Raw genomic sequence first — 22410 nt, forward strand, 5'->3', positions numbered from 1 at the left:
GCCTAACCGCCAAAAGCGATCTCCAAATCCTCTTATCTGTAACACGTACGGGCGTTAAGCACCCCGAATTAGCAGCGTGTGTGCTGCTGTCATATGCCACTTTAACCAAATCATCGCGATATATCGGACGTCAATAAAAGAGAAATATAGCTCGCTCGCTCGCTCCTCTCTCTTTCTCTCCGCAGAAACAATCGCGCGACAGCCATAAATAAACATAAGTAACATACCTGGTCGGCCCGATCCAAGGTCAGGTCACTAGGCCGGGAGCACACGGTGTTGGCTTATCCTCGCCTCCGTTCGAAGCTGCGTATCGACAGGTACGACAGGTGCGATGTTACACATACGGGCGACGTAAAAGCCGACGACGCGGTACAGCCGGCTGCACAGACGAGACGCTGTTGGAAAGGTATGAGAGACGATGCGCGGGGATGAAGCGAGGGGGTGCAGCGAGAGAGGCTCGCCCCCGTTACTGCGACGACGACGAGAGAACGATCGACTTTGACCGCTGCTCCCGCGGCGAACGCTCGCCCGCGAGCGAGAAATTACGAGATGCGGGGGAGGAGTGGGAGGGGGAGTAAAATACTAATCGCCTACTCTCGGCGATGATTTCGTGCCCGTGAATCCGCTGCCGACGTCCGTCGCGGTGCGCCGAGCACTCGCGAGGAACACACGCGGCCCACGACCTAACCTCCCGAGCTTCGCCGAACGACTGGCGGGCTTGAGGCTGAGGCTTGAGCGAGCGCCCGGCGCGCGCGTTCCGATTATCCCCTCTCCTGCTTTCCCCTACCCGCGTACGATGGTGGGAGATGCGCGACATCTCCCTGTACGAGTTTGTACTCGCGCGCGCCTCTCCCTCCCTCGCCTCTCCCACACAACTGGCGCGAAAAGCGAAATGTTCAATGGCGATTCAAATCTCATGTTTCGACGTTAAATTCGCATATTCCACATCAACGACTTTCTAATAGCGAATTATAGCAAATGTTATAATAATAAATTAAGGCACAAAGATTATTATACACGAATTTATAACGGCATATAAATAATTAAAAAAGTAAAATAATTAATACTGAGAGGAATTATTGTTGTTTAATACGAATAATAATAATAAACTCTTACTGTAATACTATCATAATCATCTTAATGTTTTAATTACTTACGCTTATACATTGTAAATTTGTTTATGATAACTTTCAATGCGCATCAGTGTGCATCCAACCGAATTCGCTATTAAAGAAGAAATCTTTTAATATTAAAATTCGATATTTTAAATAAATACATACCGTTGTCGAAGAAATTATTACATTATTATTTTACTTTATTAAATGCCAGATTGATCGCAATTTTTTTAGTTTATAATCTCTAATAAATACCCATAAAGGGAAATTATAAAAGGATATAATGTATATATATCTTGTATAAAATAGAAAAGTCCTTTTTTCGAATAGGAAAACCATCGATGATGCGGGATGCGGCTCACGCTTCAACACGCACGTAAATACAATGACCATGACTATTTTTCTATAGAGTGGAATCCACGCATATCCGGTCGCACTCGCGTTTCCGACCCACATGCGCACGTCGCTTTAAGTTTGGCGCGAAAACGCGCGCCGTATCGTGTCGATGGCCCAGCTGGCGCCAGCGGCGTCCTGGGAAAACAGAAAGCCAAACCGGTCATGAGAGGCTAGTTAACGACTGTTCGCCGCGCTCGTATCACGCTCGTCAAAAGTTCTGTTTTCTGGCGTAATATTACGCGATATATTACGCGCGGACGCCGCGGGAGCGACACGACGGCCAGCCGGTATTTCGAAAGATGGGAGCTTATCTATCGGAGCCGATTACGAAGAAGGAGTCGAGCGACGAAGCGGGAAAAAATGTTGCGTACGGCGCGAGCTCGATGCAGGGCTGGCGAATCAGTCAGGAGGTAAGCGGGAACGTCGTGGAGCGGCGGCAACGGCCGCGGCAACAACGCGGTCGCGAACGCGCGCGCGCGCGCGCATCGTTGCCGTTATCCGGTTTCGGCGAGTTTTCGGGGCCGCGCGTTTCACCTGGTTTCACCGGCGACCCGGCGAAACCGGCAACGACGCCCAAAAATCCCGGGTATGACGCGGCTAACATTCCGCCGACCACGTTTGCTTCTTTTCGCGCCAATAGACGAGATATCTCAATGAAAATGTGATCCAGGCGACGCTTTAGTCGATATTGCATTTTTTCTCTTATTATATAGATATAATTTTATCAGCAATATTTCTTCGATATATATAGTATGGAAAATATATCAATTATAATGATATCTATGATAAATGATAAAGTTGTTACACGATAATACTGTCTGTATGCGTAGTGATTGTTTTATCTTACTTATTGACGCTAATCTTTACTGTCAAATTGAAATAAATCGGCTACATAAGAGAGCAGAAGTTTAATTCTATAATAATAGACTTTTTATCGATGTTTGAATTGACTTGTAATGTTAGAATTTCTATGATAGAAGAAATCCTGTGTCGAGAATATTGAAATTATTAATTACAATTGCTTATTTGTAGGATGCGCACAATTGTTGCATAGATTTTGATGACAATTGTTCACTGTTTGCTGTATACGATGGTCATGGAGGACACGAAGTAGCGACATATTGTGCACGTTATCTTCCTGACTTTATCAAAGAGACAGAAGCTTACAAAAGAGACGACATCAGGCAAGCTCTAATAGATGCTTTCTTGGGTTTTGATGCTACTCTCACAAAACCAGAGGTAGTCAAAATTCTTCATGAACTTGCAGAAACGTCAACGACGGAGAAGAAAGAAGGTGACAACGAATCTGGTGCGTTTTTTTTCATCTTAAGGATATGCATTATTACGGGATATACTCTTATCAAGATAATCTTGCTAATTATATACTTTGCAAGCGTTAATTTATTTCTTTTACTTACATGCGCAAGTAAACCTTTAATAAGATTGTCTTCGTACATTACATTACGTATAGATGAAGAAGAGAATGTTAGTAATCTGTGTATGGAGGCGACAATGCCGTTGGAGCAAGTAATGGCAAAGTATAAGTCAGAGATGTTGAATACTCATATAAAAAGCTTGAAAGGTGAAAAGTGCGGTAAACGCGCATTTGCGAGTCCTTTCCTGCGAGGTCGAAGGGAACGAGAGAAAGCGACCTGTTCGTCCCTTGGCGCGGGATGTTCTTCGTCACCATCTCCACCACCTCCATCGTCGTCCTCGTCGACTATGACTGCCTGGAATACCAACGAAACAGACGTTAGTAGTTCCAGTCAACCATGTGGATCGACTCTGTCTAGCACAGTGGAGCAAAAAGAGTCCGAATGTCCAGGAAGCAACGAAGCCGAGCAAGTGCTGGATTCGACGACGAGCAACGGTAATGCTGCTCATGTGTCACCACCAGTGGGATCTACTGCGGATGTAGAACCTGCCAAATCTATGGATATGCCCGACAGTTCGGAGGACGTGAAAGAGAAAGTTTCGAGTCCCGGCAAGACCCCACCATGCACGGAGTCTAATGCAAACGAAGTAGAAGTTAATGGCGCGGAACTGAAAAGGGTCGGAGATGCGGACAGCAGTAAGGGCGGAGGAGACAACGTATCGAGCAGTTCCTGCACTCCCGTGGAAAATGGAGATGCGGGTCAACAAGAACGGATAACTAGCAGTGGTCGAAGAAGAGTTCAATCTGTGGATCTTTACCAAAGCTTACTGAAAAAGGACAGCGATGATTCCGAAGAAGACGAAGACGATGATGAAAATGACGAGACGTTCGATGGTGTCCCTGAAAGGTATAGAACTACATTGGTCAATGAATAAATATGTGATTTTAAAGCATTGTTTTCCAATTGCGAAATTATCTCTTTTTTCTTAAATTGCTTTACAGTGACGAGGATGATACGGAAGATATTGACGAGGACGAAACCGATGATGATGAGGAAATCGAGGAAGAAGATATAGATGATTCTGACGAGGATCATGACATTATGATAAATTTAGAAAAGGTACAATATATATTTCGATTTTGCTTTCTATGAGATTTGTTAAAAATTGCTTTATTTATTATAGATAAAAGCAAAATTAAGAAAAGAGAAGAGCGTATGTTGACTAAAAAAAGGTGAAAATTTCCACTTGGAGACATAAATAATATGTTTTTTTTGTAGCCTGGTTCGGATAGTGGATGCACGGCGGTGGTAGCGATACTCAAAGGAAACGAGTTGTATGTAGCCAATGCTGGGGACTCTCGATGTGTTTTATGCAGAGACGGCCAAGCGGTCGAGCTTAGTTTGGATCATAAACCCGAGGACGCACCGGAAATGGAACGTATAGTAAAAGCAGGTGGAGAAGTGACGGGCGACGGTAGAGTGAATGGCGGTCTCAATCTTTCGAGAGCGCTCGGCGATCACGCGTATAAGCAAAATATGGTATTACCAGCTGAGGAACAAATGATTTCCGCTTTGCCGGACATAAGGCATATTACGATTGAACCGGGAAGAGACGAGTTTATGGTGCTCGCGTGCGATGGCATATGGAACTTTATGACCAGTCAAAATGTTGTCCAGTTCGTTCGCACCCGTTTATCACAAAATTACGAGAACATCTCAAAAATCTGCGAAGAGGTATGGAGAATCGCGTTACATTATATATATATTTTTTTTCTTTTTTTGCAAATTTTATTTGTCAATTTAATTTCTACTTAGATAATTAGAGCAAAATGAAAAAAGGTTTTTTAATCTTTGCGGGCGTGTATATTTCTTTTTCATCTTCAGAAAATTCAGAGTATTCTCTTTACATAAATGAAAAATCTGACGTGTGTTTCAGCTATTTGATCATTGCCTTGCACCGGATACTCTTGGTGACGGAACGGGTTGCGATAATATGACTGCCGTAATAGTTAAGTTTACAATGCCGGCGACCGCAACTGTTAAAAGTAATACCGTTGCCGAGGTATGCGTCACAAAGAAGCGATCGATCTCACCAACTGTTGAGGAAAATAACGAGTGTATCGCGGAAGAAAATATAGTAAACTCTTGTAAACGCGCCAAGACCGAGGCAGCTATGTAAATCAAGAGTCACCACGTGTCATGAACTGATCTCCGGAAGCGGACAAATTAATGTGAGTTATTGTAAAATTATGTAACACTTTGTATTACTATGTAAAGTTGAAACGGCGGGTTATGCAGTAATAGGCACATGAAATAGTGCAAGGTGTGTTAATGTATTGATTGCTGCTGACAGATTGCTCCATTGGAGCACGTGGGAATGATATAGTGTCGTTTTCTTAGTGGACACACATATAAGTCATTTTTTTATTATGATGAAATAAATCATTATAAAGAATGTTTCAGTTTTTCTCTCAAGATTGTATCTCGCGCATATATCTGTTTAATACTGCATAATGTTATTCGATAGCCTCTAAATATGAGAAAAGTTATATGTATGCAGAAAGATTTAATGGTTCTTTTTTCTATGATTGAGCTTATAAAAATTTTCCCTCTAAAAGGGAAAAAAGATTTGTAAGATGTAACGCGATTTCATATCTTTTTCAAGATGCTCTGATTGTATGACGCGCAGTAAACATTTTGACTGGTCATAAATTATATTCCATATTCTGAATCTGAGATCTGATCTTGCATTTTATTGTTGACAAGTAATTTAACACATACGGGCTAATATTTTTTATTGTGTCGTGTACATAAAATAATAATAAAAAGCATAATCTTGATAGAACTCACACAAAACTCGTCCATTTCTTCAGAAGCATTTACTGACTTAAAAATATGAAAAATATAATATTCTTAATACATAAAAAATATATAATACAATTATTCTCTTTCTGAAAGTTTTATAAGACTTGCTATAAATCTCTTGTAACACGTTATTATCTAAATTGTAGTTGCTTTTAATATAATTTCATACATAATCCTTTATTAACTGAGATCATATATCTATTATTTGTTATTATTTCATATAAATGATGCAATGATACTGATGAAAATTTGCATGTAGAAAGTAATTAGATTCTAAGTTTTTCTCTTTTTCTTCTCTATTATATCTTAATACAATTTTTATTACTGGATACATATTATATTCTTATTTTCTTTGTCTCCAATAAGAGTATATAACACATAAATAATAAAAGTATACAACATATGTATTATAAAAGGTATTATTTTACAAAATATATTCAATACATTTGATATTCGATGGAGAAATAAAAACACTTTAAATAAGTTTATTATACCTTAAATTATTAAAATAATTAAATATATTTGTATCATTGCAATATTTATTTCAAACTGTAAAATTTTCTTTGATTATTATACAATAATATCCTATGTTTATACATTAACAATACATTTGAGTTCGATCATCAGATCATTACATGTTTATGTTTGATAATCAGATAAAAAAATTTTGCATATATCATCCCATCTGCTCCAGCTGCACTTACAAAATATATTCCTTAAGTTTTTAGGGGTTAGACATACATAGTATAAATGTATATATTTATAAATGTAGACTATATAAAACTTCTATTTGTAAGTCAATACATTATCTCCTTATTTTTACGAAATAGAATTTATTTTTGAATCCTTGGGTATATAGTGGTTGAATGGATGGGTGTGCGAATAGCCTTAAGATGTTTAAACTTAACTATTATATAATTAAGGCAATTGCGTATAACGCGTTACCAATTTGTGATCTTGTATTAATGATAATGTTAAAGAAATACAAAAAAGATGTACTCGCGTTAAACTACGTCAAGTGCTGTGTATTTTAGAACGATCTAAATTCGGAAATTCGCATATGTCAAAAATGTGTTTTTTGTAAATTTATACAGTATTGTATAGATGTATTGTAGAGCTTTCAGAAAACGGTAAAAGCGTTTATATTGTGCAAAGGATTGCAATTGCAGAGCTGAAAGTGGTAATTTGACAAATGCATTATAGTTGTGGGGTATAAAAAAAATTATGATAAATTTAAAATATATTGTAATTACCACGATATTTGTAGTACTTTGATAAATGCAAAGTATCCGTAGTATAGCTGCAAAATTCTTTCTGATAAAAGTGAAATGTTTGTAGTATTATAATAAGTGCAAAATACTTGTAGTATTCTGACACAAAATAGAAGGCAAAACATATTATGTCTGGGAGCAAATATATCTCTTTTGTATAGCTATTGAAAATAATGGGGGATTCGATAATTTATTGATAAGAAAGTCAATACATTACTTTCAACAATAATTAGATGAGAATTGTGAATTTTTGCTCTTAGATATACTTAAATATGCCTACATCACGCTCCTCCATCCAATATTTACCCATGAATACGAATAGATTGATGAAGCGCATGTTAAGCACGGACACGGTGTCTTTGTAAAACTCTTGTCTAAGAAAATTACTATTTTATTCAAATTAGAAGCTAAATTATCTGACATGCGCGCTTGTTGCAACACTCGTCGCATGCTTTCAAATTTTATTGAAGCTTGCGTTACACGATTAATATACATTAACCGTAAATAGGCAATATTATTTGAACAAATTAAAAACCTATCGTCATTAGTTATCTTATTTTTTGTTTTTACATACTAAGATTTTCATATTGTATAGAGGTTCATGATTCGATCGCAGAAAGAGACATTTCTGTGTTTCCACATTGTAGAAATTCATATAAAATTACATTAAAATTCTATGAGATGAATATAGAAGATAGAAATGTGAAAATAGTGAGTCGGCCCAGTGACATCTTTGCGATATCTGACATTTTCCACCAATATATATTCTTCTGTCGATGCTCATGTGTAATCGCGATTGTAAGTGTAGACAGTAATTTTATCGAAGAAATATTATTTATAGTTAAATGCAGAAGCAATCACGATACTCTCATGTAAACACCGTTTGCAAGGTGATCAGTAGCGTATTGATATTAGACGTGCGGCACTTCTAGTGTCATCCAGAAAGAACTGATGTGCCTTTCCAATTCAGGAGTTGACAACCTCCGCAACATATGTATGTACATTCGATTCCGTCTCAAGAAGAAAGGTTTGCACCCCAAATACTGTCTTTAACTGCAAACTCCATCATATATACACATTTATGTATAATAATACCTTGTTTCATAATACATGTCACACTCGAATCAATCTTTTATTTCTATTCTCTTTCCTTTCAAGTTTTTCATTTTTTCCTCCTGTCCGAGAAAAATGGATTATATTCTAAATGATCCAAAAATTTGCTCAAGCCTGCTTTTTGCGTGTAATCAAATTAATTTCTTCATTAAATAACCTTTATTAAATGTATTTAAGCAAGTAACAGAATAAATCTGACTTTGTATAATGTATTATATACAATATAATTAGCTTTGCCACTTATTTAAAATTCATTATCGCAAACGCATCATGTTCTATATTGTAATAAAAGTATCTTTCTCATTTTTATTTGATTTTATAGTTGTATAGTTGTAATATATCTCGTAGTTTTTTAAATTTTGGGAGGGTACATTTCATGATCCATATATCCTATTATTTGTTATCTGTTTAATCTCTTACACTTGGTTATTTATAAAATCGCATAAAAAGGACAAGAAAACTTATAAATTATTTTATTCAACATAGATATATTCGATTCAATATATAACATACATATTACAGATATGAATGAATTCTACAATGCAGGCATGTAACGCGCAATATAAGTGGTCCCTTTATTAATTTTTTGAGGGGATTACAGATCGTATTTTTAAAAAAACACGCAAAAAAATATATATAGTATATATACATATATTTTTTCTTTGTATATTTTAATATATAATATATTTATGCCAGTATATAGATCACACAGAGCCTGTAATTGTTTCTATACATTCCATCTTTACTCATTTAATACCTTCGGAAAATTGAGCAAACTTATCTTTTATTACTCTATCGCAAAATGAAAAATTAAAGTTTTCCACCGTCATATTTATGGTCAGTAAATATTTATTCGCATTGATTTCCGAAATGCTTTGGTTCCAAATGTCACTCAAAAGATTCATATAAGTGAAAGTGGATATGTCAGAATAACGATCACTATAGTCGCTATATCAATTACGACAGCAGGGAAATAATATATATTTGAAATGACATCGGAAAATAAAAAATTCGAAATAAGTTCGTTTATTCAAAATCAGATATATTATATCACATATACTGTAAGATCCAGATAACTTTCAGCAATCTAGGGCTGGAGAAAGAAAATATTCGAAAAATACTCCTTTTCATACGGAGTGTCAAATGAGTATATGAGATTAAGTGTGACGTTGCGCATGTTATCACGTGAGCTATTATGATATAAAATACGACAGTGTTGGTAAATAAGTCTGAAAAAATACCAAAATTATCCGGATTTTACTATATTATAATATTTATTCAAGCTGGAAATCTTTAAACACTGTAATTTAACATTTTTTATGTTTAATATCTCTAATTCAATCGAAATAACAAAGACGAGTGTTTAAAACGCGTCTCCTTAAAACCATTTCTAAATGATATCATTTTTGATTTGTTATTTAATGGGGCAGTGTTTACTCCGCATCACCCTTTAAGCAGTTTAATAATATTCTAGATTTACAGAAAAAAGTAAATAACACAATATATTTTAATCATTTATTGAAATATCAAATTATGCAAATTTATAAGAAAATATATATAAACACAAAAGGGTTTTACTGTAATAATAATGATGTAGGAATAATAAGCAATAATAGTAACTAATAATTATGACAATTAATCATAATAATGCAATAATGATGATGACGAGACAATGATAATGATAATGAGAATAATAAAATAATAATACTTATACAACAAGTAACAACACAGTTCTAGTTTTCACAAAAATCTTTTCATAAATTTGATTAATCTAAATGACTGCTTAAAAGTTGTTATAGAGTATAAATTCATAAATAATTTTATCAGTCGCAAAATGGCAACTTGGACTTATTCCTGTTGTAGATTTAACGTAACAATTTGGCACATGAATAGTAATCGCATAGGGCATTTACATTTATATGATTTGAATGAAATTAATAAAAGATGCCATTCTCTCTTATTTGCACATTTATATATATTTATAAATACGCTTGTATAGCAAGTATAGCAAAGACGAAAAAATTTAAAGACTAATTTGTAATTTCATTTTATGTTAATAACGGGGTCGATGAGTGTTTTCTTACAAATGCATTTTCAACAATCAGAGCACATAATTGTGCGCGAAATTAAGATTGTGATGCAAGAGAAATGTATCGAGATGATAGTTCGATCAAAGTTTAACTCTAGCTTTCCTCTAGTGTTCCACGCACAAAGACGAAAATGGGAAAGAAAAAAAAGAAGACTCGAACGACAGGTGATAACCAAATATCATATGGCGTTTGTGCTTGGTATACTTCCTGTTTTGTCTTATTTTATATTGATTCGTGTTTTGAAAGAACGAACGACGCTGAGGATCGCGGTATGCGGTGGACTGAGGTGAACAAGACTGGGTCAGTTGGTGTTTTGTTTGTTGGAGCGAAGGCGAGCCAAGCTCGAACGCTCACCCTCCTCTTCGTCGGACGTGCAGGGTACCGCACCGCGCGAGGACGTCGCCTGCATCAACTCCTGATCTGGACCATTTCGATGCTCGTACAATAAAATGTTCAATGTTTCCTCGTATATTCGAGCTTCCGGAAATTCAACCTGAAAGCATAATTTGTTACACAATTCTGATATCAACAATCGAACATTGTATCATTATATGTATAGCCTGATGTTACCTTTGTATGCTTCTTATCAGTTGTATAGACAATCGAATGGCAGCAGAGTTCTGCCACTTTACGACCGTGTCCGTAAAATGTCCAACAGCAAATCTCACTTGAGCCGATGACATCTTTGATGAATAACACTCTACCACTGAATCTAAGTGACATTTTATCAAATAATTCTATGTTCTTTAGTAGATTGTCATCTGATGTACTGTAAAAATTAGATTAATTTTCTTTAATGGGCTTATAATTGCAATAGTAATAAATAGCTATGTCATGAGTAATGTATATCACTAATTCTTATCATTTTTTATGGATTTAGAATATTATTAATCTACAAATTATACAAGAGATAATATATTGCTTCTACACTATGTCAGCCTGTCATTATATTACATTGGTAATTTACATCGGTAAGAGCTAAGGAAAATTTATAAAAGTCAACAAAATATTATAATATTCCATTATCAAGTGGCATTTTATATTACCTCGTATAAGAATATTTATTGTTATGCCTATTAATGAGCAGCTTGACTACAGGCTTAGTAGTATTGCTTATGAGTAACTGCTCTTCTTTCTGAGAAGTAATGAGGGGAACTCTGCAGATGGGTTCTGCTTCGCGCTCTTTCCGAAGGAGCACTTGTTCACACGACTCAGCCAACTCGCTGATACAGTAGTACTTTGCTTCAGCTAATAACTCTGCCATTTCTTTCGTACTTTCCGGCAATGGAACTGAACCGTCTCGTAAAAAATTCAAGATTGTCCCAAAATGTTTGCCACACCGATCGATCAATATCCAGCCTACGATAGAGAGAAAAACGTCGTGTAAATCGGAAGAAACAAATAAAATATTAAATCGATCGGTTTTTTTTAGGGGGGAGGGGGGGGGGAAGGAAATTCTTAGAGGATGAAATAGCTCATCATTTTGTTCTTAAGAATGAAGCGAAAAAAATCGATATATATATATTAGTCCGCTTTACATAGAAGTTTATCGATTTAAAAACTTTCAAAACTATTGCAATCCAAAATAAGATGCCTCACCTTCGGAGTCAGTGAGCACTTCCATGCGACCGCTAAACATAGCACGTAGCATAGTATCGTGCTTTTGCAAAGTGCCTATCGTGGTATAATGGAGCGAGCCTCCGATGTTCAGTTTGACATACTCCGAGGGACATTTAATTACCGTCTTATGCTCGCCCGACATAACGAACTTTTGACGACTGAACCTGGCAGAGCCGAGGCCGAGTTACTTACAACACTTGACGCGACCGTAGACGAACCGTATATCGATTTTGTCGATATAATCAAGAATGCTGCGTGTGTGTATATAACCGACAGATATCTAAGGAAACTTTCGCGATGAGATGACGTGACGACGCGCGGTTCACGAGCGTGCTCGATGTGACATCGATAAGCGATCGATAAGCTGGCTGCTTTATATTCGCTGATATAGAAAAAGCGAGAAAGACGCGGATCTCAACGTGTCCGCACGTGGCTCCATTTTCTCTCATTCATTACTGCTCATTATCAGCACGTAGAGCTACTTCTATTATGAACTAACCAGAACTATAACGGCGAATGCGACAGCAGCTCTTGAGCATAGTATATAAAACTGTCAAGAATGTCGCGAGGTGTATAAATATGTAGATGCTTCTCGTCGAATGCTCGAAATAATGGCGATGGATCTGAACCAATCAGAATCGTCTATCTCCATCTCGGAATGAAGAACCTCGTGTGATTTTATTATCCTAGACTGTCCTAGACGCGAGAAAATGGCGGACCCACTAACCAAGTACGGTATTTACATCGATGATTTTAGCAAGATACTCATTTTAGAGCCAGAAGCGGCCAATCAATCCAATAAACTAAAGGACGAGAGTCAAAATTTCGTATCTAGTAAGTCACGTTGTCACGTGGTATCGACCAGCGATGTCAACTAAGTTACTCCTAGCTCTCTTGTCACTCTCACCTGATCTCTATCGACAATGCGAATCTTCTCACTGTCCATTGTCACTGTATGTCCGCATTCGCTATTTATTTCATGAATATCTGCATGAGAAAAACGCACGTTTGCACACTCGGATAACAATTATAATGTTGTTTGTGATTGTGTTAAAGCCCGTATCGGACTACGCATTGAAGATTGAGATTCAAGATTCAAGATTGAAATTTGACCAATCGGAACAAAAAAATTTTAATTCTTTTTGTTCTGATTAATCAAATTCCAATCTTTAATCTTCAATCTTTCATTTTCAATGCGTAGTCTGATACGGGTTTAACGAACCGATCCTATCTCGTCGATTGGAACGCTTAATCGTTCATGACTAAATGGGATCCCAATGGGATCATCGTGGCGCGAAACATATACAATTTGAAATTTTTTTTATACATGCAAAAAATTAAATATAAACCAATATAATGTAACGTTATGTGACATATGAAGTAAATGAGTTAACTTTCATACTAGGATTGAGCAGTTTTTAAAACTACGCACAAAAACGTACATCCTATTTTATTTATCGTCGATTATCGCAATTTTGTTATAAATTTTGCTTCAAGAATATTTATCGATATCATTATGGTGATCGAAAATTTTCATCTTGCAGAGATTACCGAATTTGAGAAAAATTCCGATGACTTCATTAAAATATTAGACGATTTGGGAAAGGAAGTTGAGAAAGAGAAAATGAAAACAATCGGTGCACGAAATGTCTTACGTTCCATTGCGAAACACAGAGAAGCCCAAAAACAGCAAATGCAGGTTTTGAAATAATTAGAAGGATTGTGATAATAATACATACAATATTATTCGTTTTCGATCGATTCTAATTTATCTTTTTTTATTACAGGCTTTAATTATGGAAAAATCCATGGAACTGGAACGATTACGAGTACAATACGATTCTTTAAAGAAGATAGAAATGGAACAATTAGAAACCATCGAACATTTGTCAGTGAATTAATATCGTTGCATTAATGGATTAATGTATTAAACTTTTAATTTTTTTTTTAAATAAATTTATATTTTTTTTATTGAACAATTTTTGCTTTTGCTAATAACGTAATGATTTTAGAAAGTATCGATATAGTTATACATATATAATATACCGTATTCGAAAATGCTATAAAAATCTATCTATCAATTAATTAATACAAACTTTTTGTCGTGAGAGACATATATATATATATATATATATTTATTTATTTATTTATTTCGCCGTTCTCTTTGACCATTTTAATATTTCGAGATTGGCAACATTGCTCCGCTAGATCTCGAACCGTGTGATGACGTCATAAAAAAATTTTGCGCGCGAAAAGTTATCGCAAACGTTTCTCGTCGAGCGTCCGACATTCATCGTACGAGTTTATCACGAAACAACGTTATCACTGCAATTTTGGTATCAGCCGATTCATTGTTTCTATACGTTTGAAATCGTTTTGACATATTTCACTTTTATTTTCTCGTCGAAGCGCGTTTAAAGTACAAAAAGTGTACATCTGTACATCATCGTAGCCAAGTACGTATATATGTACAGTCATTGTTTTACTATTAACTTTTGGCGGCTATACCTTTTATTTGTTATAGCAAAATTCGCTGGATATATGTGTAGTTCAATCACTTCTAACATTACTAAAATATTTCGAGTATTATTTGTATATTCTTATTCCGCAGCTCTCTCTCTCTCTCTCTCTCTCTCTCTCTCTCTCTCTCTCTCTCTCTCTCTCTCTCTCTCTTCGATCATTTTAATACTTCGAAGTTGGCAATATTGCTTTTCGAGTTTTCGATGGATCTCGAATCAGTTTTGCAATGCGTATTTTTATCTCTCCGTATTTAATATAGAGCATTTATCGCGATTATTATTGTGTTAAAGAATCTCGCGTGCGATTATTATCTCGCAAAACGTCGGACATTTTACGAAATACGTTAAACATCGTATAAAATGTTATTATGTTTAAATATCGTGATTTTTTTGATGTCGCCGATGACGATTAGCTTTTGCGGAAATCGATTCTTCGCGTCGATCGTTTAAAGTTTATACTTATTCAATCGCAATATTATTATTGCTAATTCGACCATGATCTAATAGAGTTTCAAAACAGCTCGTGTTTTCTAACCTGTCTTTAACGGCCGCGATTTATAGCGATGCGTTTTAATAGAATTCGTGCCGTGAATTTATTAATCGAGAATTCTTGCAATATTTACATTACGCTCGTGATATTTTATATGTTATATAAGCGACGAGAATGGCAGTTACTATAGGTGAGACTGTATTTTTAATAAACTTTTTTTCACACTTATTTGGTTTTTTTTCTTTTTTTTTTTTATGAATCACTTCCAGCAAAATTAAACAGTAGAAATGGAAAGATATTAATGTATATATCTTGTTTATATTACAGATTCTATCTTATATTTATGTGTCGTGGCGATTCTTTGGGGAGTAACTAATCCATTTATAAAGAAAGGTGCGCAAGGTTTGGAGAATGTCAAGGCTACCTCGTTTTATGCGCAATTTATCAAGGAGATCGGGTTCCTTGTTACCAATTTAGAGGTTTGTCATATTTCTGTTACTAATATTTTATCAAATTTTATATTATAAAATTGATGTTTATAATTGTGATTTTATTGTTTTACCCAGTATATCCTGCCATTCATTCTTAACCAGTGTGGCTCGGTGCTGTATTTTCTTACTCTGCAAAGCACCGATATATCTTTGGCTGTGCCAGTTTCAAATTCCCTTACCTTTGTGTTCACCGCAATCACAGGCTGGTTCCTGGGCGAGGAAAAAGTGCACAAAAGTAAGTATATATGAAATTATTTTAATGTTCTGTAAAAGGGAATGTAATGAATTATTTACTTTATGATTCACTTTACTTTTCAGATACCTATTTGGGGATGATACTTATCCTATGCGGAACAACATTGTGCTGTTGGGATAAATTGAATAAAACTGTGGAATTGTGACCTGCACATTTAAGACAACAATCATGCATCATTATCGTTTCTGTTCCTATCCATCCATATCCTGTCAATTAATCAACATCTTGTGAGTACCATAATATGATTAACAAATATGATCCATTCCAATAAACGAAATAAAGCGATATCACACTTGATTTCACAAATATCATGGAATATATATTTGATATTAATATATTTTATTATTAATGTGATATTATATTATATGTTTATTTTATGTATTAATCATGTTACAAAATATAACTCGTTCTTAGTTTTTGTGGATTTCTATGTGTTTAACGCATTTTATGCTTACAAAAAAAATAACGTCTGTATTAATACATAATAGATTTTATTGGTAATTACGTACAATATTGTTAATATATATATTCATGATATTTACATGCATATCATTTAATGATCCGTATGTACACATACACATGTAAGTAGCACCAGATAGGAATGAAGTAATCGCTATGGTGCAAGATGACTATTTATGTCGCCATATATAGTTAATTTATCTTTTTGTCCACATGCAAAAGCGTATCACAGTACAACAGATAATGTTTAGCGTTGCGTGTTTTACTCCTTTTCATATTGTTATTGGAAATGACAAAAGTATCTCTCAAATATGAAAAATTTGCAAACGATATAACTGTATTATAATATATAACTGTAATCTGTGATCCACGTATGTATAGCGACAAGAGTAGAAACGCAATAGGTTCTAATAAAAATTGATTAAAAATTACGATTATTAACATAAAGATCTATATACAGTAAGCATGCAGAGACAAGATTGATCTATGCACAGAAAGATGATTATTGTCGTACATATAACTGTCCGTATTTTATATTTCTCGATTGTCGCGATAAAATATGAAAAATATTTTCTATTGAATTTTATCTAGTAATTATTTATATTATAGAAATGTGAAAAAATGATGATGGCACTCTGATTCACGGTAGAATGAAATGACGCGTTAATTTCTCATGATATGCGCAACACATAATTATATGAAAATATGAGACAAGTACTTTTTCTTGAGTCTAGAAGAAGACTCGAAAGTTAATACACAATGAAATGTTAATTCACAATATGTGAATGTGTCTTAAAAATGCATTCTCATCTTGTGTAACAAATTTAATTCGTTAAATTTGGCAGAGAGAAGGCTATTAAAATAATGTAGCATTTGATATATTGAGAAAATTCTCATTTTAGAATACACAATTTGTATTTAAACTTAAACTTCAAGAACTTACATATTCGATCATATTCCTTTTAATCTTCTTTGTTACAAGAAGCGTTATATTTATTTAATGCGCAAAGTATAACAATATTAGTTTGACGAGCAACTTCGAAGCTTCCTCACGTGTACCTATTTGTATTTGGATAAGTGTATTTATTTCGTTCCGTGTAAGAGTTTATGTCTTGGGTGACACAGAAATTCTATAAATTCGCGAAATCGACTAACAGCAATTAATTCGCACGCAAAATTATGCGCTACTCGGTTAAAGAATTAGAAATCCGCGAGATCGCGATCGATGCTCGTGTAAGTTAAAAATTATATATAAGAGCGGTATATATTATATCGATAAGTCGCGTCGTTATTAATCAGCGGGTGCCGGATATATCGACGCTTATTAATCGCCTACGAGATTACGAGAATTACGTTTACTCGAGAGACTAGCATTGATCAATGGCCGTCCAATTTAGGCGCGTGATTTCTTGCTCTTCAGCTTGAACCATCCCGCGCTCTTGTTCGGATCGCGTGGTACGGACGTGGACCTGCTCAATTCCGACTTGGAGCCCCGCGATTTTGTGGCCAACGATTCCGTGGAGACGGTTCTATCCACTTTCTGCTTGTCCTTCGATTTCAATGTGCTACGGTTGATCGTACCTGCAATTGAGATTGTTTATTTTCTGTGATCATAATCGCGATTTTTAATAGATTGTAGGGACGCATTTTTGAACAATTCAAAATATATAGATGACGTATTATTATATAATAATAATAATACTTAATATACGAATTATTAATAATTAATATTAAAAAATGTTTGCATGTTGAAAGTTTGATTGAAAATATTGTATTTTTTATATAATTTAGAACTAATTAATAAGCGTTAATTCAAGATAAATAAAATTATTTTCTCTATATTATTATAAATAGGATTACGATTTGTAATCTTATTTATAATATAATAGAGCTTGCAAAGTAAACATTAGTTCAGATAGTTGCTTCAATTTAGCATTAATGATTAAAAACTTCAAATAAAAAAATTGGATGATTGTTTTCTTTAAAAAAACTTTGAAAAAAATCTTAATTTAATTCCTTTTATTCTTTTTTTTTTTTTTAATTTAATATAATCATTTGAATCTAATTAATTGAATTTATTATAAAAAAATATTGGTCTCTCTCGCTTCTATTAAAAGACAGTCTTGTTCATCATTTGCTGAAATTCACTACTCATTTCTTTGCTTATATTTAATTTTTATTAATAAAGATTTACTCAAATCTTTATTAATAAAAATTAAATATAAAAAAAGAGATATATTGCCATACTGGAGATTGTCTATCAAGAATAGATATTTATTTTCTTTGAGCATACAGGATTTATTTCCACATTTCATGTAACGATCGAAACGTTCGTTCAAAAATAGGACCATATTTACTCGTCTTGGAAAGATTGTCCTTGCTTCGTCGAGGTTCCTTTCCTCGACGACTGAGGGTTTCGCGACTCCGTTGCCTCCGTCTCATGGTCGCGATCGGTTTCGCGTGCTGTTGCTGATCGTAGTTGATCTCGAACGGTTCCCTGTAATGTCGCGGCTTCCACGGTGCAAGGACGCTCACGCTCCTCGACACCGTTCTCGTGTGCGATTGCAACGGTCGATTTAACTCCTCGCGACTCGCCGCCCGACGTCGCTCGTTCGGGCCCGGTATTTCGCCGACTGGAATGCAGATATATCGGGAGTTGAATCGCAATTACAGAGTGCGGTTACGCTTGACGACATTTTCCGTACTTTCACTGTCGAATGTTATTCAACTCGTTAGTTAAATAACTTTGAACAGCCAACCGGAGAGAGAAAGAAAGGGACAATTTTTCATGTTTTCTATATGACGCAAGTGCAATGGATATTACATAATTTCCAACACTCAATGAATAATTTTCGGCTTCATAAAACATATCTTTTATATAATAATAATATGTTATGACAACATATTACAAGATAAGAGATTTAAAAAAAAAAAAAAAAGATTTAAACACATGTATTCTTAGATTAATTTACAATAGGGCCGACGTTTCTTTAATGAAAATGTAATTAGACAATATATTCTTGTAATAAATTATTATTTATTTCAGATATCAATTTATATAAATTCAAATATATCATAATATATAATTTATTTAATTCATTTCTTGAAGCTTGATCCGCAAACAAATTTTAATCGCTTATAATATGAATATTAATAATATCCTTCAGTTTTGGCATGTGATCACAAATTAAAATTCTTGGTTTCCGAATATCTTTTGAAATTTTGAAAGAAAAGTATTGTATGTATGAATATATACGGAAAGAATAATATTGCATTATTGTAACAGAATATTAAAATGGAACAATTACTAAAATGCTAAATAATATGTTAGATGAAAAATATAAATAAATAGATTGTACCTGTAGCAGCATGGAGATACACGACAGATCTTTGCGATCTCTGAGAGTTTTGACTTTGCTGACTGCTATCGCCGGTTGTGCTCTCGCCCGAAGACAACGCGCTTTCAGCGAGTCTTGGAGGTTTCTTCGGGGCTGATATGATACCCAAATTATGGCGGTTCGAATTTGTGATGTCACGCCTTGAGCAGGCGTGATCGTTAATTCGTTTGTTCCTGAAATATGTAATTATTCTTGTAGTGTAGAAATTATATTTTTAATCAGCTTGTCGTGTGTATGTGTACATTTTCTTCTTCGTAAGAATTATTTAACGAAAGAACTCTCTCTCGTTAATTTTAAATAAATTAAAAATTATTTCTCACACAAATTTTACATAATCAGAAACTGATATAATATTCAAATTATGGCGGTTCGAATTTATGACAACACGCCTTGAATAGGCATGGTCCATTACGTCACTTGTTTCTGAATTAAATAAGTATTCTTATAGTGTAGAAATTATATTTTCAATTAGCATGTGTATGTGTACATTATATATTTTTTTTTTTTCGTAAGAAATATTTTGCAAAAAAATTCTATAACTTTAAACAAATTAACAATTATGTCATACAAATTTTACATAATCAGAGACTAAAAATTAATAATAATCGAATGAATAAAGTAACAAAAAAAAAAAAAAATAAATAGCAAAATAGACAATTGGAAATGTTTATTTATAATGATAATGCTAATGATACCAATTACATACAATAACAAATATAATAATAGTAATAAAATTAATCAGTTGAAGAGTAAATATTGAAATCACTCTCGCGCAAAATATTTCATCGGGCGCATATAAAGCCGTATATGCGGTTCGTATTATAGCATTTACCTGCGGTCTCTGTTGGACGAGACGGACTCCTGATCCGTATCGCCGAAGAAGCGGAGATTCTTTTGCACGGAAACTCGTTCAGGCGCGGAGGAAGCTTCCTCATCCTCGGTGCCGGTCGTCAAGATCTCGCTCTCGGGTATTCTCGGCTTTTTATCCACCGGCTGCAAAGTTATCGACGCTTCATTATTCATGATCTCGACCAAATATAGCCGCGCGCGCACATTATTTCTGCCGTATAACAATTACGCCCGCTTATTCCAAATATCGATTTATCGAACGTTGTAATTTCGCGAACGGAAGACGGACTTTTGCGAGAGCGCGATAGATTGAAACGTATCGCCGTAATGATATATTATTCCGCGGTAATATATAATTTTCATAGCGCTAAGCACATACTTGGCTTCAGTTTCCCGACTTTTAAGGGCGGTTTTGCCAATCTCGACTAACTTTGACTATAGTTTAACTAATTTTTTAGAAAAAAAAAAATCAAACTTTTTTTTATTTATTTATTTATTTATTTATTTTTTTTTTTAAGAGAAGTTTAAAAGTTGGGAATAAAAAAAAATCTTTGTATTTTTAAATGTTATTTTCATGTTATTTTCAATTCTTTTATCACAAATATTTTTTACAACCTTCTTGTAATAAAATTGAACAAAATACCATCTGAATCGATTTTCAATGGATATAAGAAAATTTATTATGCCTACTGTGAAATAATCTTATTATCCTTTCTACAGGATAATGAGATTAAGAATAAGGATTAAGGACGCTCCGAGTTACTAACGTGGCTTCGGAGAAAATAGAATATGACGCGAGATAATAACGTCGAGATAAGTCCGACTCTCCTCTTTGTCAATTGTTCGAGACGAAGATAACTGGGCCTCTCCATTGACGGTCGCGAATTTTTCGGACTCCGAACCCCCTTCTTCGCGTCTTCCGATCGACCGGTAGAAAATCGCGCGAGCGCGCCTATAAAGCCGTATTCTTCCTGCGGTTCGCAAAAATCGCGGCCTCCCCCCCGTAGGTTGCATCGCACGGTGCCTTCCATGAGTCATAATTCTCCCCGGGCCGACTCATTCGATAGATCATCGTCCACGGCGAGAGATTCATACGCACGCAATCATCTCGAACGAGCGCGAGTATTCCAGCGCGGCTTTACAGTTGCGAGCGAGCATCTTTTCTTTTCTCCTCTCCTCTCCTCTCCTCTGCTCAGGTTGAGAGAGAGAGAGAGAGAGAGAGATCGCAGGAGAGAATCGGGACCTGACAGAGATTATTCCCGCGCGGGCGGGCGCGCGGACGATGGTCGGGCTTATAGAGCTAGGCAAGCAACCTCCTCTGATCGGCACTTAATCTCGCGATTAAATTAAACCACAGAGCGCGGAGTTAGTTAAGCATTTAATCAAACCGGTAATTGGAGGTTGCGCTGCCCTAATGGCTCCTCCGCGCAGCGACCCGCGCTCTCTGACTGATGAATGCGTACCGGCCTGGATGCGCGCGAGATAACCACGGGCACGATCTTTGAGGGGAGAGAGAGACAGAGCCTCCTCGTTATCGGATAATACCCACGAAAAAGATCCTAGGCTCGCGGAGGATGATCTGCCGCGTTTCTGATCGTCGGCTTTTTTTTTTTTTTTTCGGCGATGTCGATACCGAATACGAAAGTCCTTCTCGCCTACTTAAACACGCCAGTTTCGAAGAAAGATATTTATTCATTTCTTGAGTCGGTTTCGACTCATTCCGCCCAAACTCGGAACATTTGGAATGATGTCAATCGACGGAAATATTTCGTATCCTGTTACTAACAAGGCTACCGGACTTCTCAATCAGGCGATTCCATATGTTAAGTTTTCGTAATCATTTACCTTGATCGAACGATCAATCACAAGTATTGAACATTTTCTTAATCTTAATCGTGGAGTTGGTTTTCCCAATTTTTCACTTTACAATCTAAGAATTCAGTATACAAATATAAAAATAATCTGATTTATTTTTTTGCAAATTTTGATAAAATTAAATGTATTAGTCAACATTGTAAGATTGAATTTTTCTCAAGTTTCTCGAAAAAAAAAAAAAAAAAAAAAAAAATTAAACTTGTTGCACGGAAAAATTAATCGTCAAT

The 22410-nt window shown here is 35.2% G+C and overlaps 6 protein-coding genes across 9 annotated transcripts in view; 3 read left to right on the forward strand and 3 right to left on the reverse strand.

Annotated features, from left to right (window-relative positions):
* The window catches only part of Hs3st-a (Heparan sulfate 3-O sulfotransferase-A), a 32387-nt gene extending 31692 nt beyond the window's left edge, over positions 1-695 (reverse strand). The window contains exon 1 of the mRNA XM_070305630.1: positions 228-695. The gene's annotated coding sequence lies outside the window, so the exon portion shown is untranslated. The remainder of the gene's footprint in view (positions 1-227) is intronic.
* Positions 696-1682: 987 nt separating this feature from the next.
* On the forward strand, positions 1683-10390 carry LOC138938657 (protein phosphatase 1G). Of its 2 annotated transcripts, XR_011447736.1 has the most exons (7): positions 1683-1921; positions 2544-2820; positions 2983-3793; positions 3889-4006; positions 4166-4621; positions 4824-5118; positions 10335-10390. XR_011447736.1 is itself a non-coding variant. In XM_070305824.1 (6 exons), the coding sequence occupies exons 1-6, from the start codon at positions 1811-1813 to the stop codon at positions 5064-5066; spliced, it is 2016 nt and encodes a 671-aa protein (XP_070161925.1). In that variant the 5' UTR covers positions 1683-1810; the 3' UTR covers positions 5067-5925. The 2 variants fall into 2 exon arrangements, 1 of the variants encoding a protein (XP_070161925.1); XM_070305824.1 differs by lacking the exon at positions 10335-10390 and having other exon boundaries at positions 4824-5925.
* On the reverse strand, positions 8688-12039 carry LOC138938658 (BTB/POZ domain-containing adapter for CUL3-mediated RhoA degradation protein 3). Its single transcript, XM_070305825.1, has 4 exons — positions 11826-12039; positions 11273-11585; positions 10797-10995; positions 8688-10719 (listed from the first exon to the last, which is right to left on the reverse strand). The coding sequence occupies exons 1-4, from the start codon at positions 11986-11988 to the stop codon at positions 10528-10530; spliced, it is 867 nt and encodes a 288-aa protein (XP_070161926.1). The 5' UTR covers positions 11989-12039; the 3' UTR covers positions 8688-10527.
* Positions 12040-12520: 481 nt separating this feature from the next.
* Ift20 (intraflagellar transport 20) lies at positions 12521-13832 on the forward strand. The gene is made up of 3 exons (XM_070305826.1): positions 12521-12680; positions 13391-13545; positions 13634-13832. The coding sequence occupies exons 1-3, from the start codon at positions 12557-12559 to the stop codon at positions 13745-13747; spliced, it is 393 nt and encodes a 130-aa protein (XP_070161927.1). The 5' UTR covers positions 12521-12556; the 3' UTR covers positions 13748-13832.
* A 741-nt stretch (positions 13833-14573) lies between these two features.
* On the forward strand, positions 14574-17762 carry LOC138938695 (transmembrane protein 234 homolog). The gene is made up of 4 exons (XM_070305885.1): positions 14574-15045; positions 15183-15334; positions 15422-15581; positions 15665-17762. The coding sequence occupies exons 1-4, from the start codon at positions 15030-15032 to the stop codon at positions 15745-15747; spliced, it is 411 nt and encodes a 136-aa protein (XP_070161986.1). The 5' UTR covers positions 14574-15029; the 3' UTR covers positions 15748-17762.
* Positions 16941-22410, reverse strand: part of Blo (bloated) — a 140281-nt gene continuing 134811 nt past the window's right edge. For all 3 annotated transcript variants that reach the window (XM_070305875.1, XM_070305873.1, XM_070305874.1), the window contains exons 5-8: positions 20292-20452; positions 19421-19632; positions 18419-18694; positions 16941-17642 (exon numbers count right to left, since the gene is read on the reverse strand). In XM_070305875.1, coding sequence (XP_070161976.1) covers positions 17455-17642; positions 18419-18694; positions 19421-19632; positions 20292-20452 — 837 coding nt within the window. In that variant the 3' untranslated portion in view covers positions 16941-17454. The remainder of the gene's footprint in view (positions 17643-18418; positions 18695-19420; positions 19633-20291; positions 20453-22410) is intronic.

Source organism: Polyergus mexicanus, unplaced genomic scaffold (genome assembly GCF_030449975.1).
Source record: "Polyergus mexicanus isolate NDT 795.1 unplaced genomic scaffold, iyPolMexi1.0 SCAF_13, whole genome shotgun sequence".
In the NCBI taxonomy this organism is placed as follows: Eukaryota; Metazoa; Arthropoda; class Insecta; order Hymenoptera; family Formicidae; genus Polyergus; species Polyergus mexicanus.

Bases quoted from the DNA above. Each gene is read 5' to 3' on its own strand.
- LOC138938657 (XM_070305824.1), top strand. From the start codon at position 1,811: ATGGGAGCTTATCTATCGGAGCCGATTACGAAGAAGGAGTCGAGCGAC. The intron at 1,922-2,543 runs GTAAGCGGGAAC...GCTTATTTGTAG, and splicing joins GCTGGCGAATCAGTCAGGAG to GATGCGCACAATTGTTGCAT. The intron at 3,794-3,888 runs GTATAGAACTAC...ATTGCTTTACAG, and splicing joins TTCGATGGTGTCCCTGAAAG to TGACGAGGATGATACGGAAG.
- Ift20 (XM_070305826.1), top strand. From the start codon at position 12,557: ATGGCGGACCCACTAACCAAGTACGGTATTTACATCGATGATTTTAGC. The intron at 12,681-13,390 runs GTAAGTCACGTT...TTCATCTTGCAG, and splicing joins GAGTCAAAATTTCGTATCTA to AGATTACCGAATTTGAGAAA. The intron at 13,546-13,633 runs GTTTTGAAATAA...TTTTTATTACAG, and splicing joins CCCAAAAACAGCAAATGCAG to GCTTTAATTATGGAAAAATC.
- LOC138938658 (XM_070305825.1), bottom strand. From the start codon at position 11,988: ATGTCGGGCGAGCATAAGACGGTAATTAAATGTCCCTCGGAGTATGTC. The intron at 11,586-11,825 runs GTGAGGCATCTT...TCTCTATCGTAG, and splicing joins AGTGCTCACTGACTCCGAAG to GCTGGATATTGATCGATCGG. The intron at 10,720-10,796 runs GTAACATCAGGC...TTATGCTTTCAG, and splicing joins CTGATAAGAAGCATACAAAG to GTTGAATTTCCGGAAGCTCG.
- LOC138938695 (XM_070305885.1), top strand. The intron at 15,335-15,421 runs GTTTGTCATATT...TGTTTTACCCAG, and splicing joins TCCTTGTTACCAATTTAGAG to TATATCCTGCCATTCATTCT. The intron at 15,582-15,664 runs GTAAGTATATAT...TTTACTTTTCAG, and splicing joins CGAGGAAAAAGTGCACAAAA to ATACCTATTTGGGGATGATA.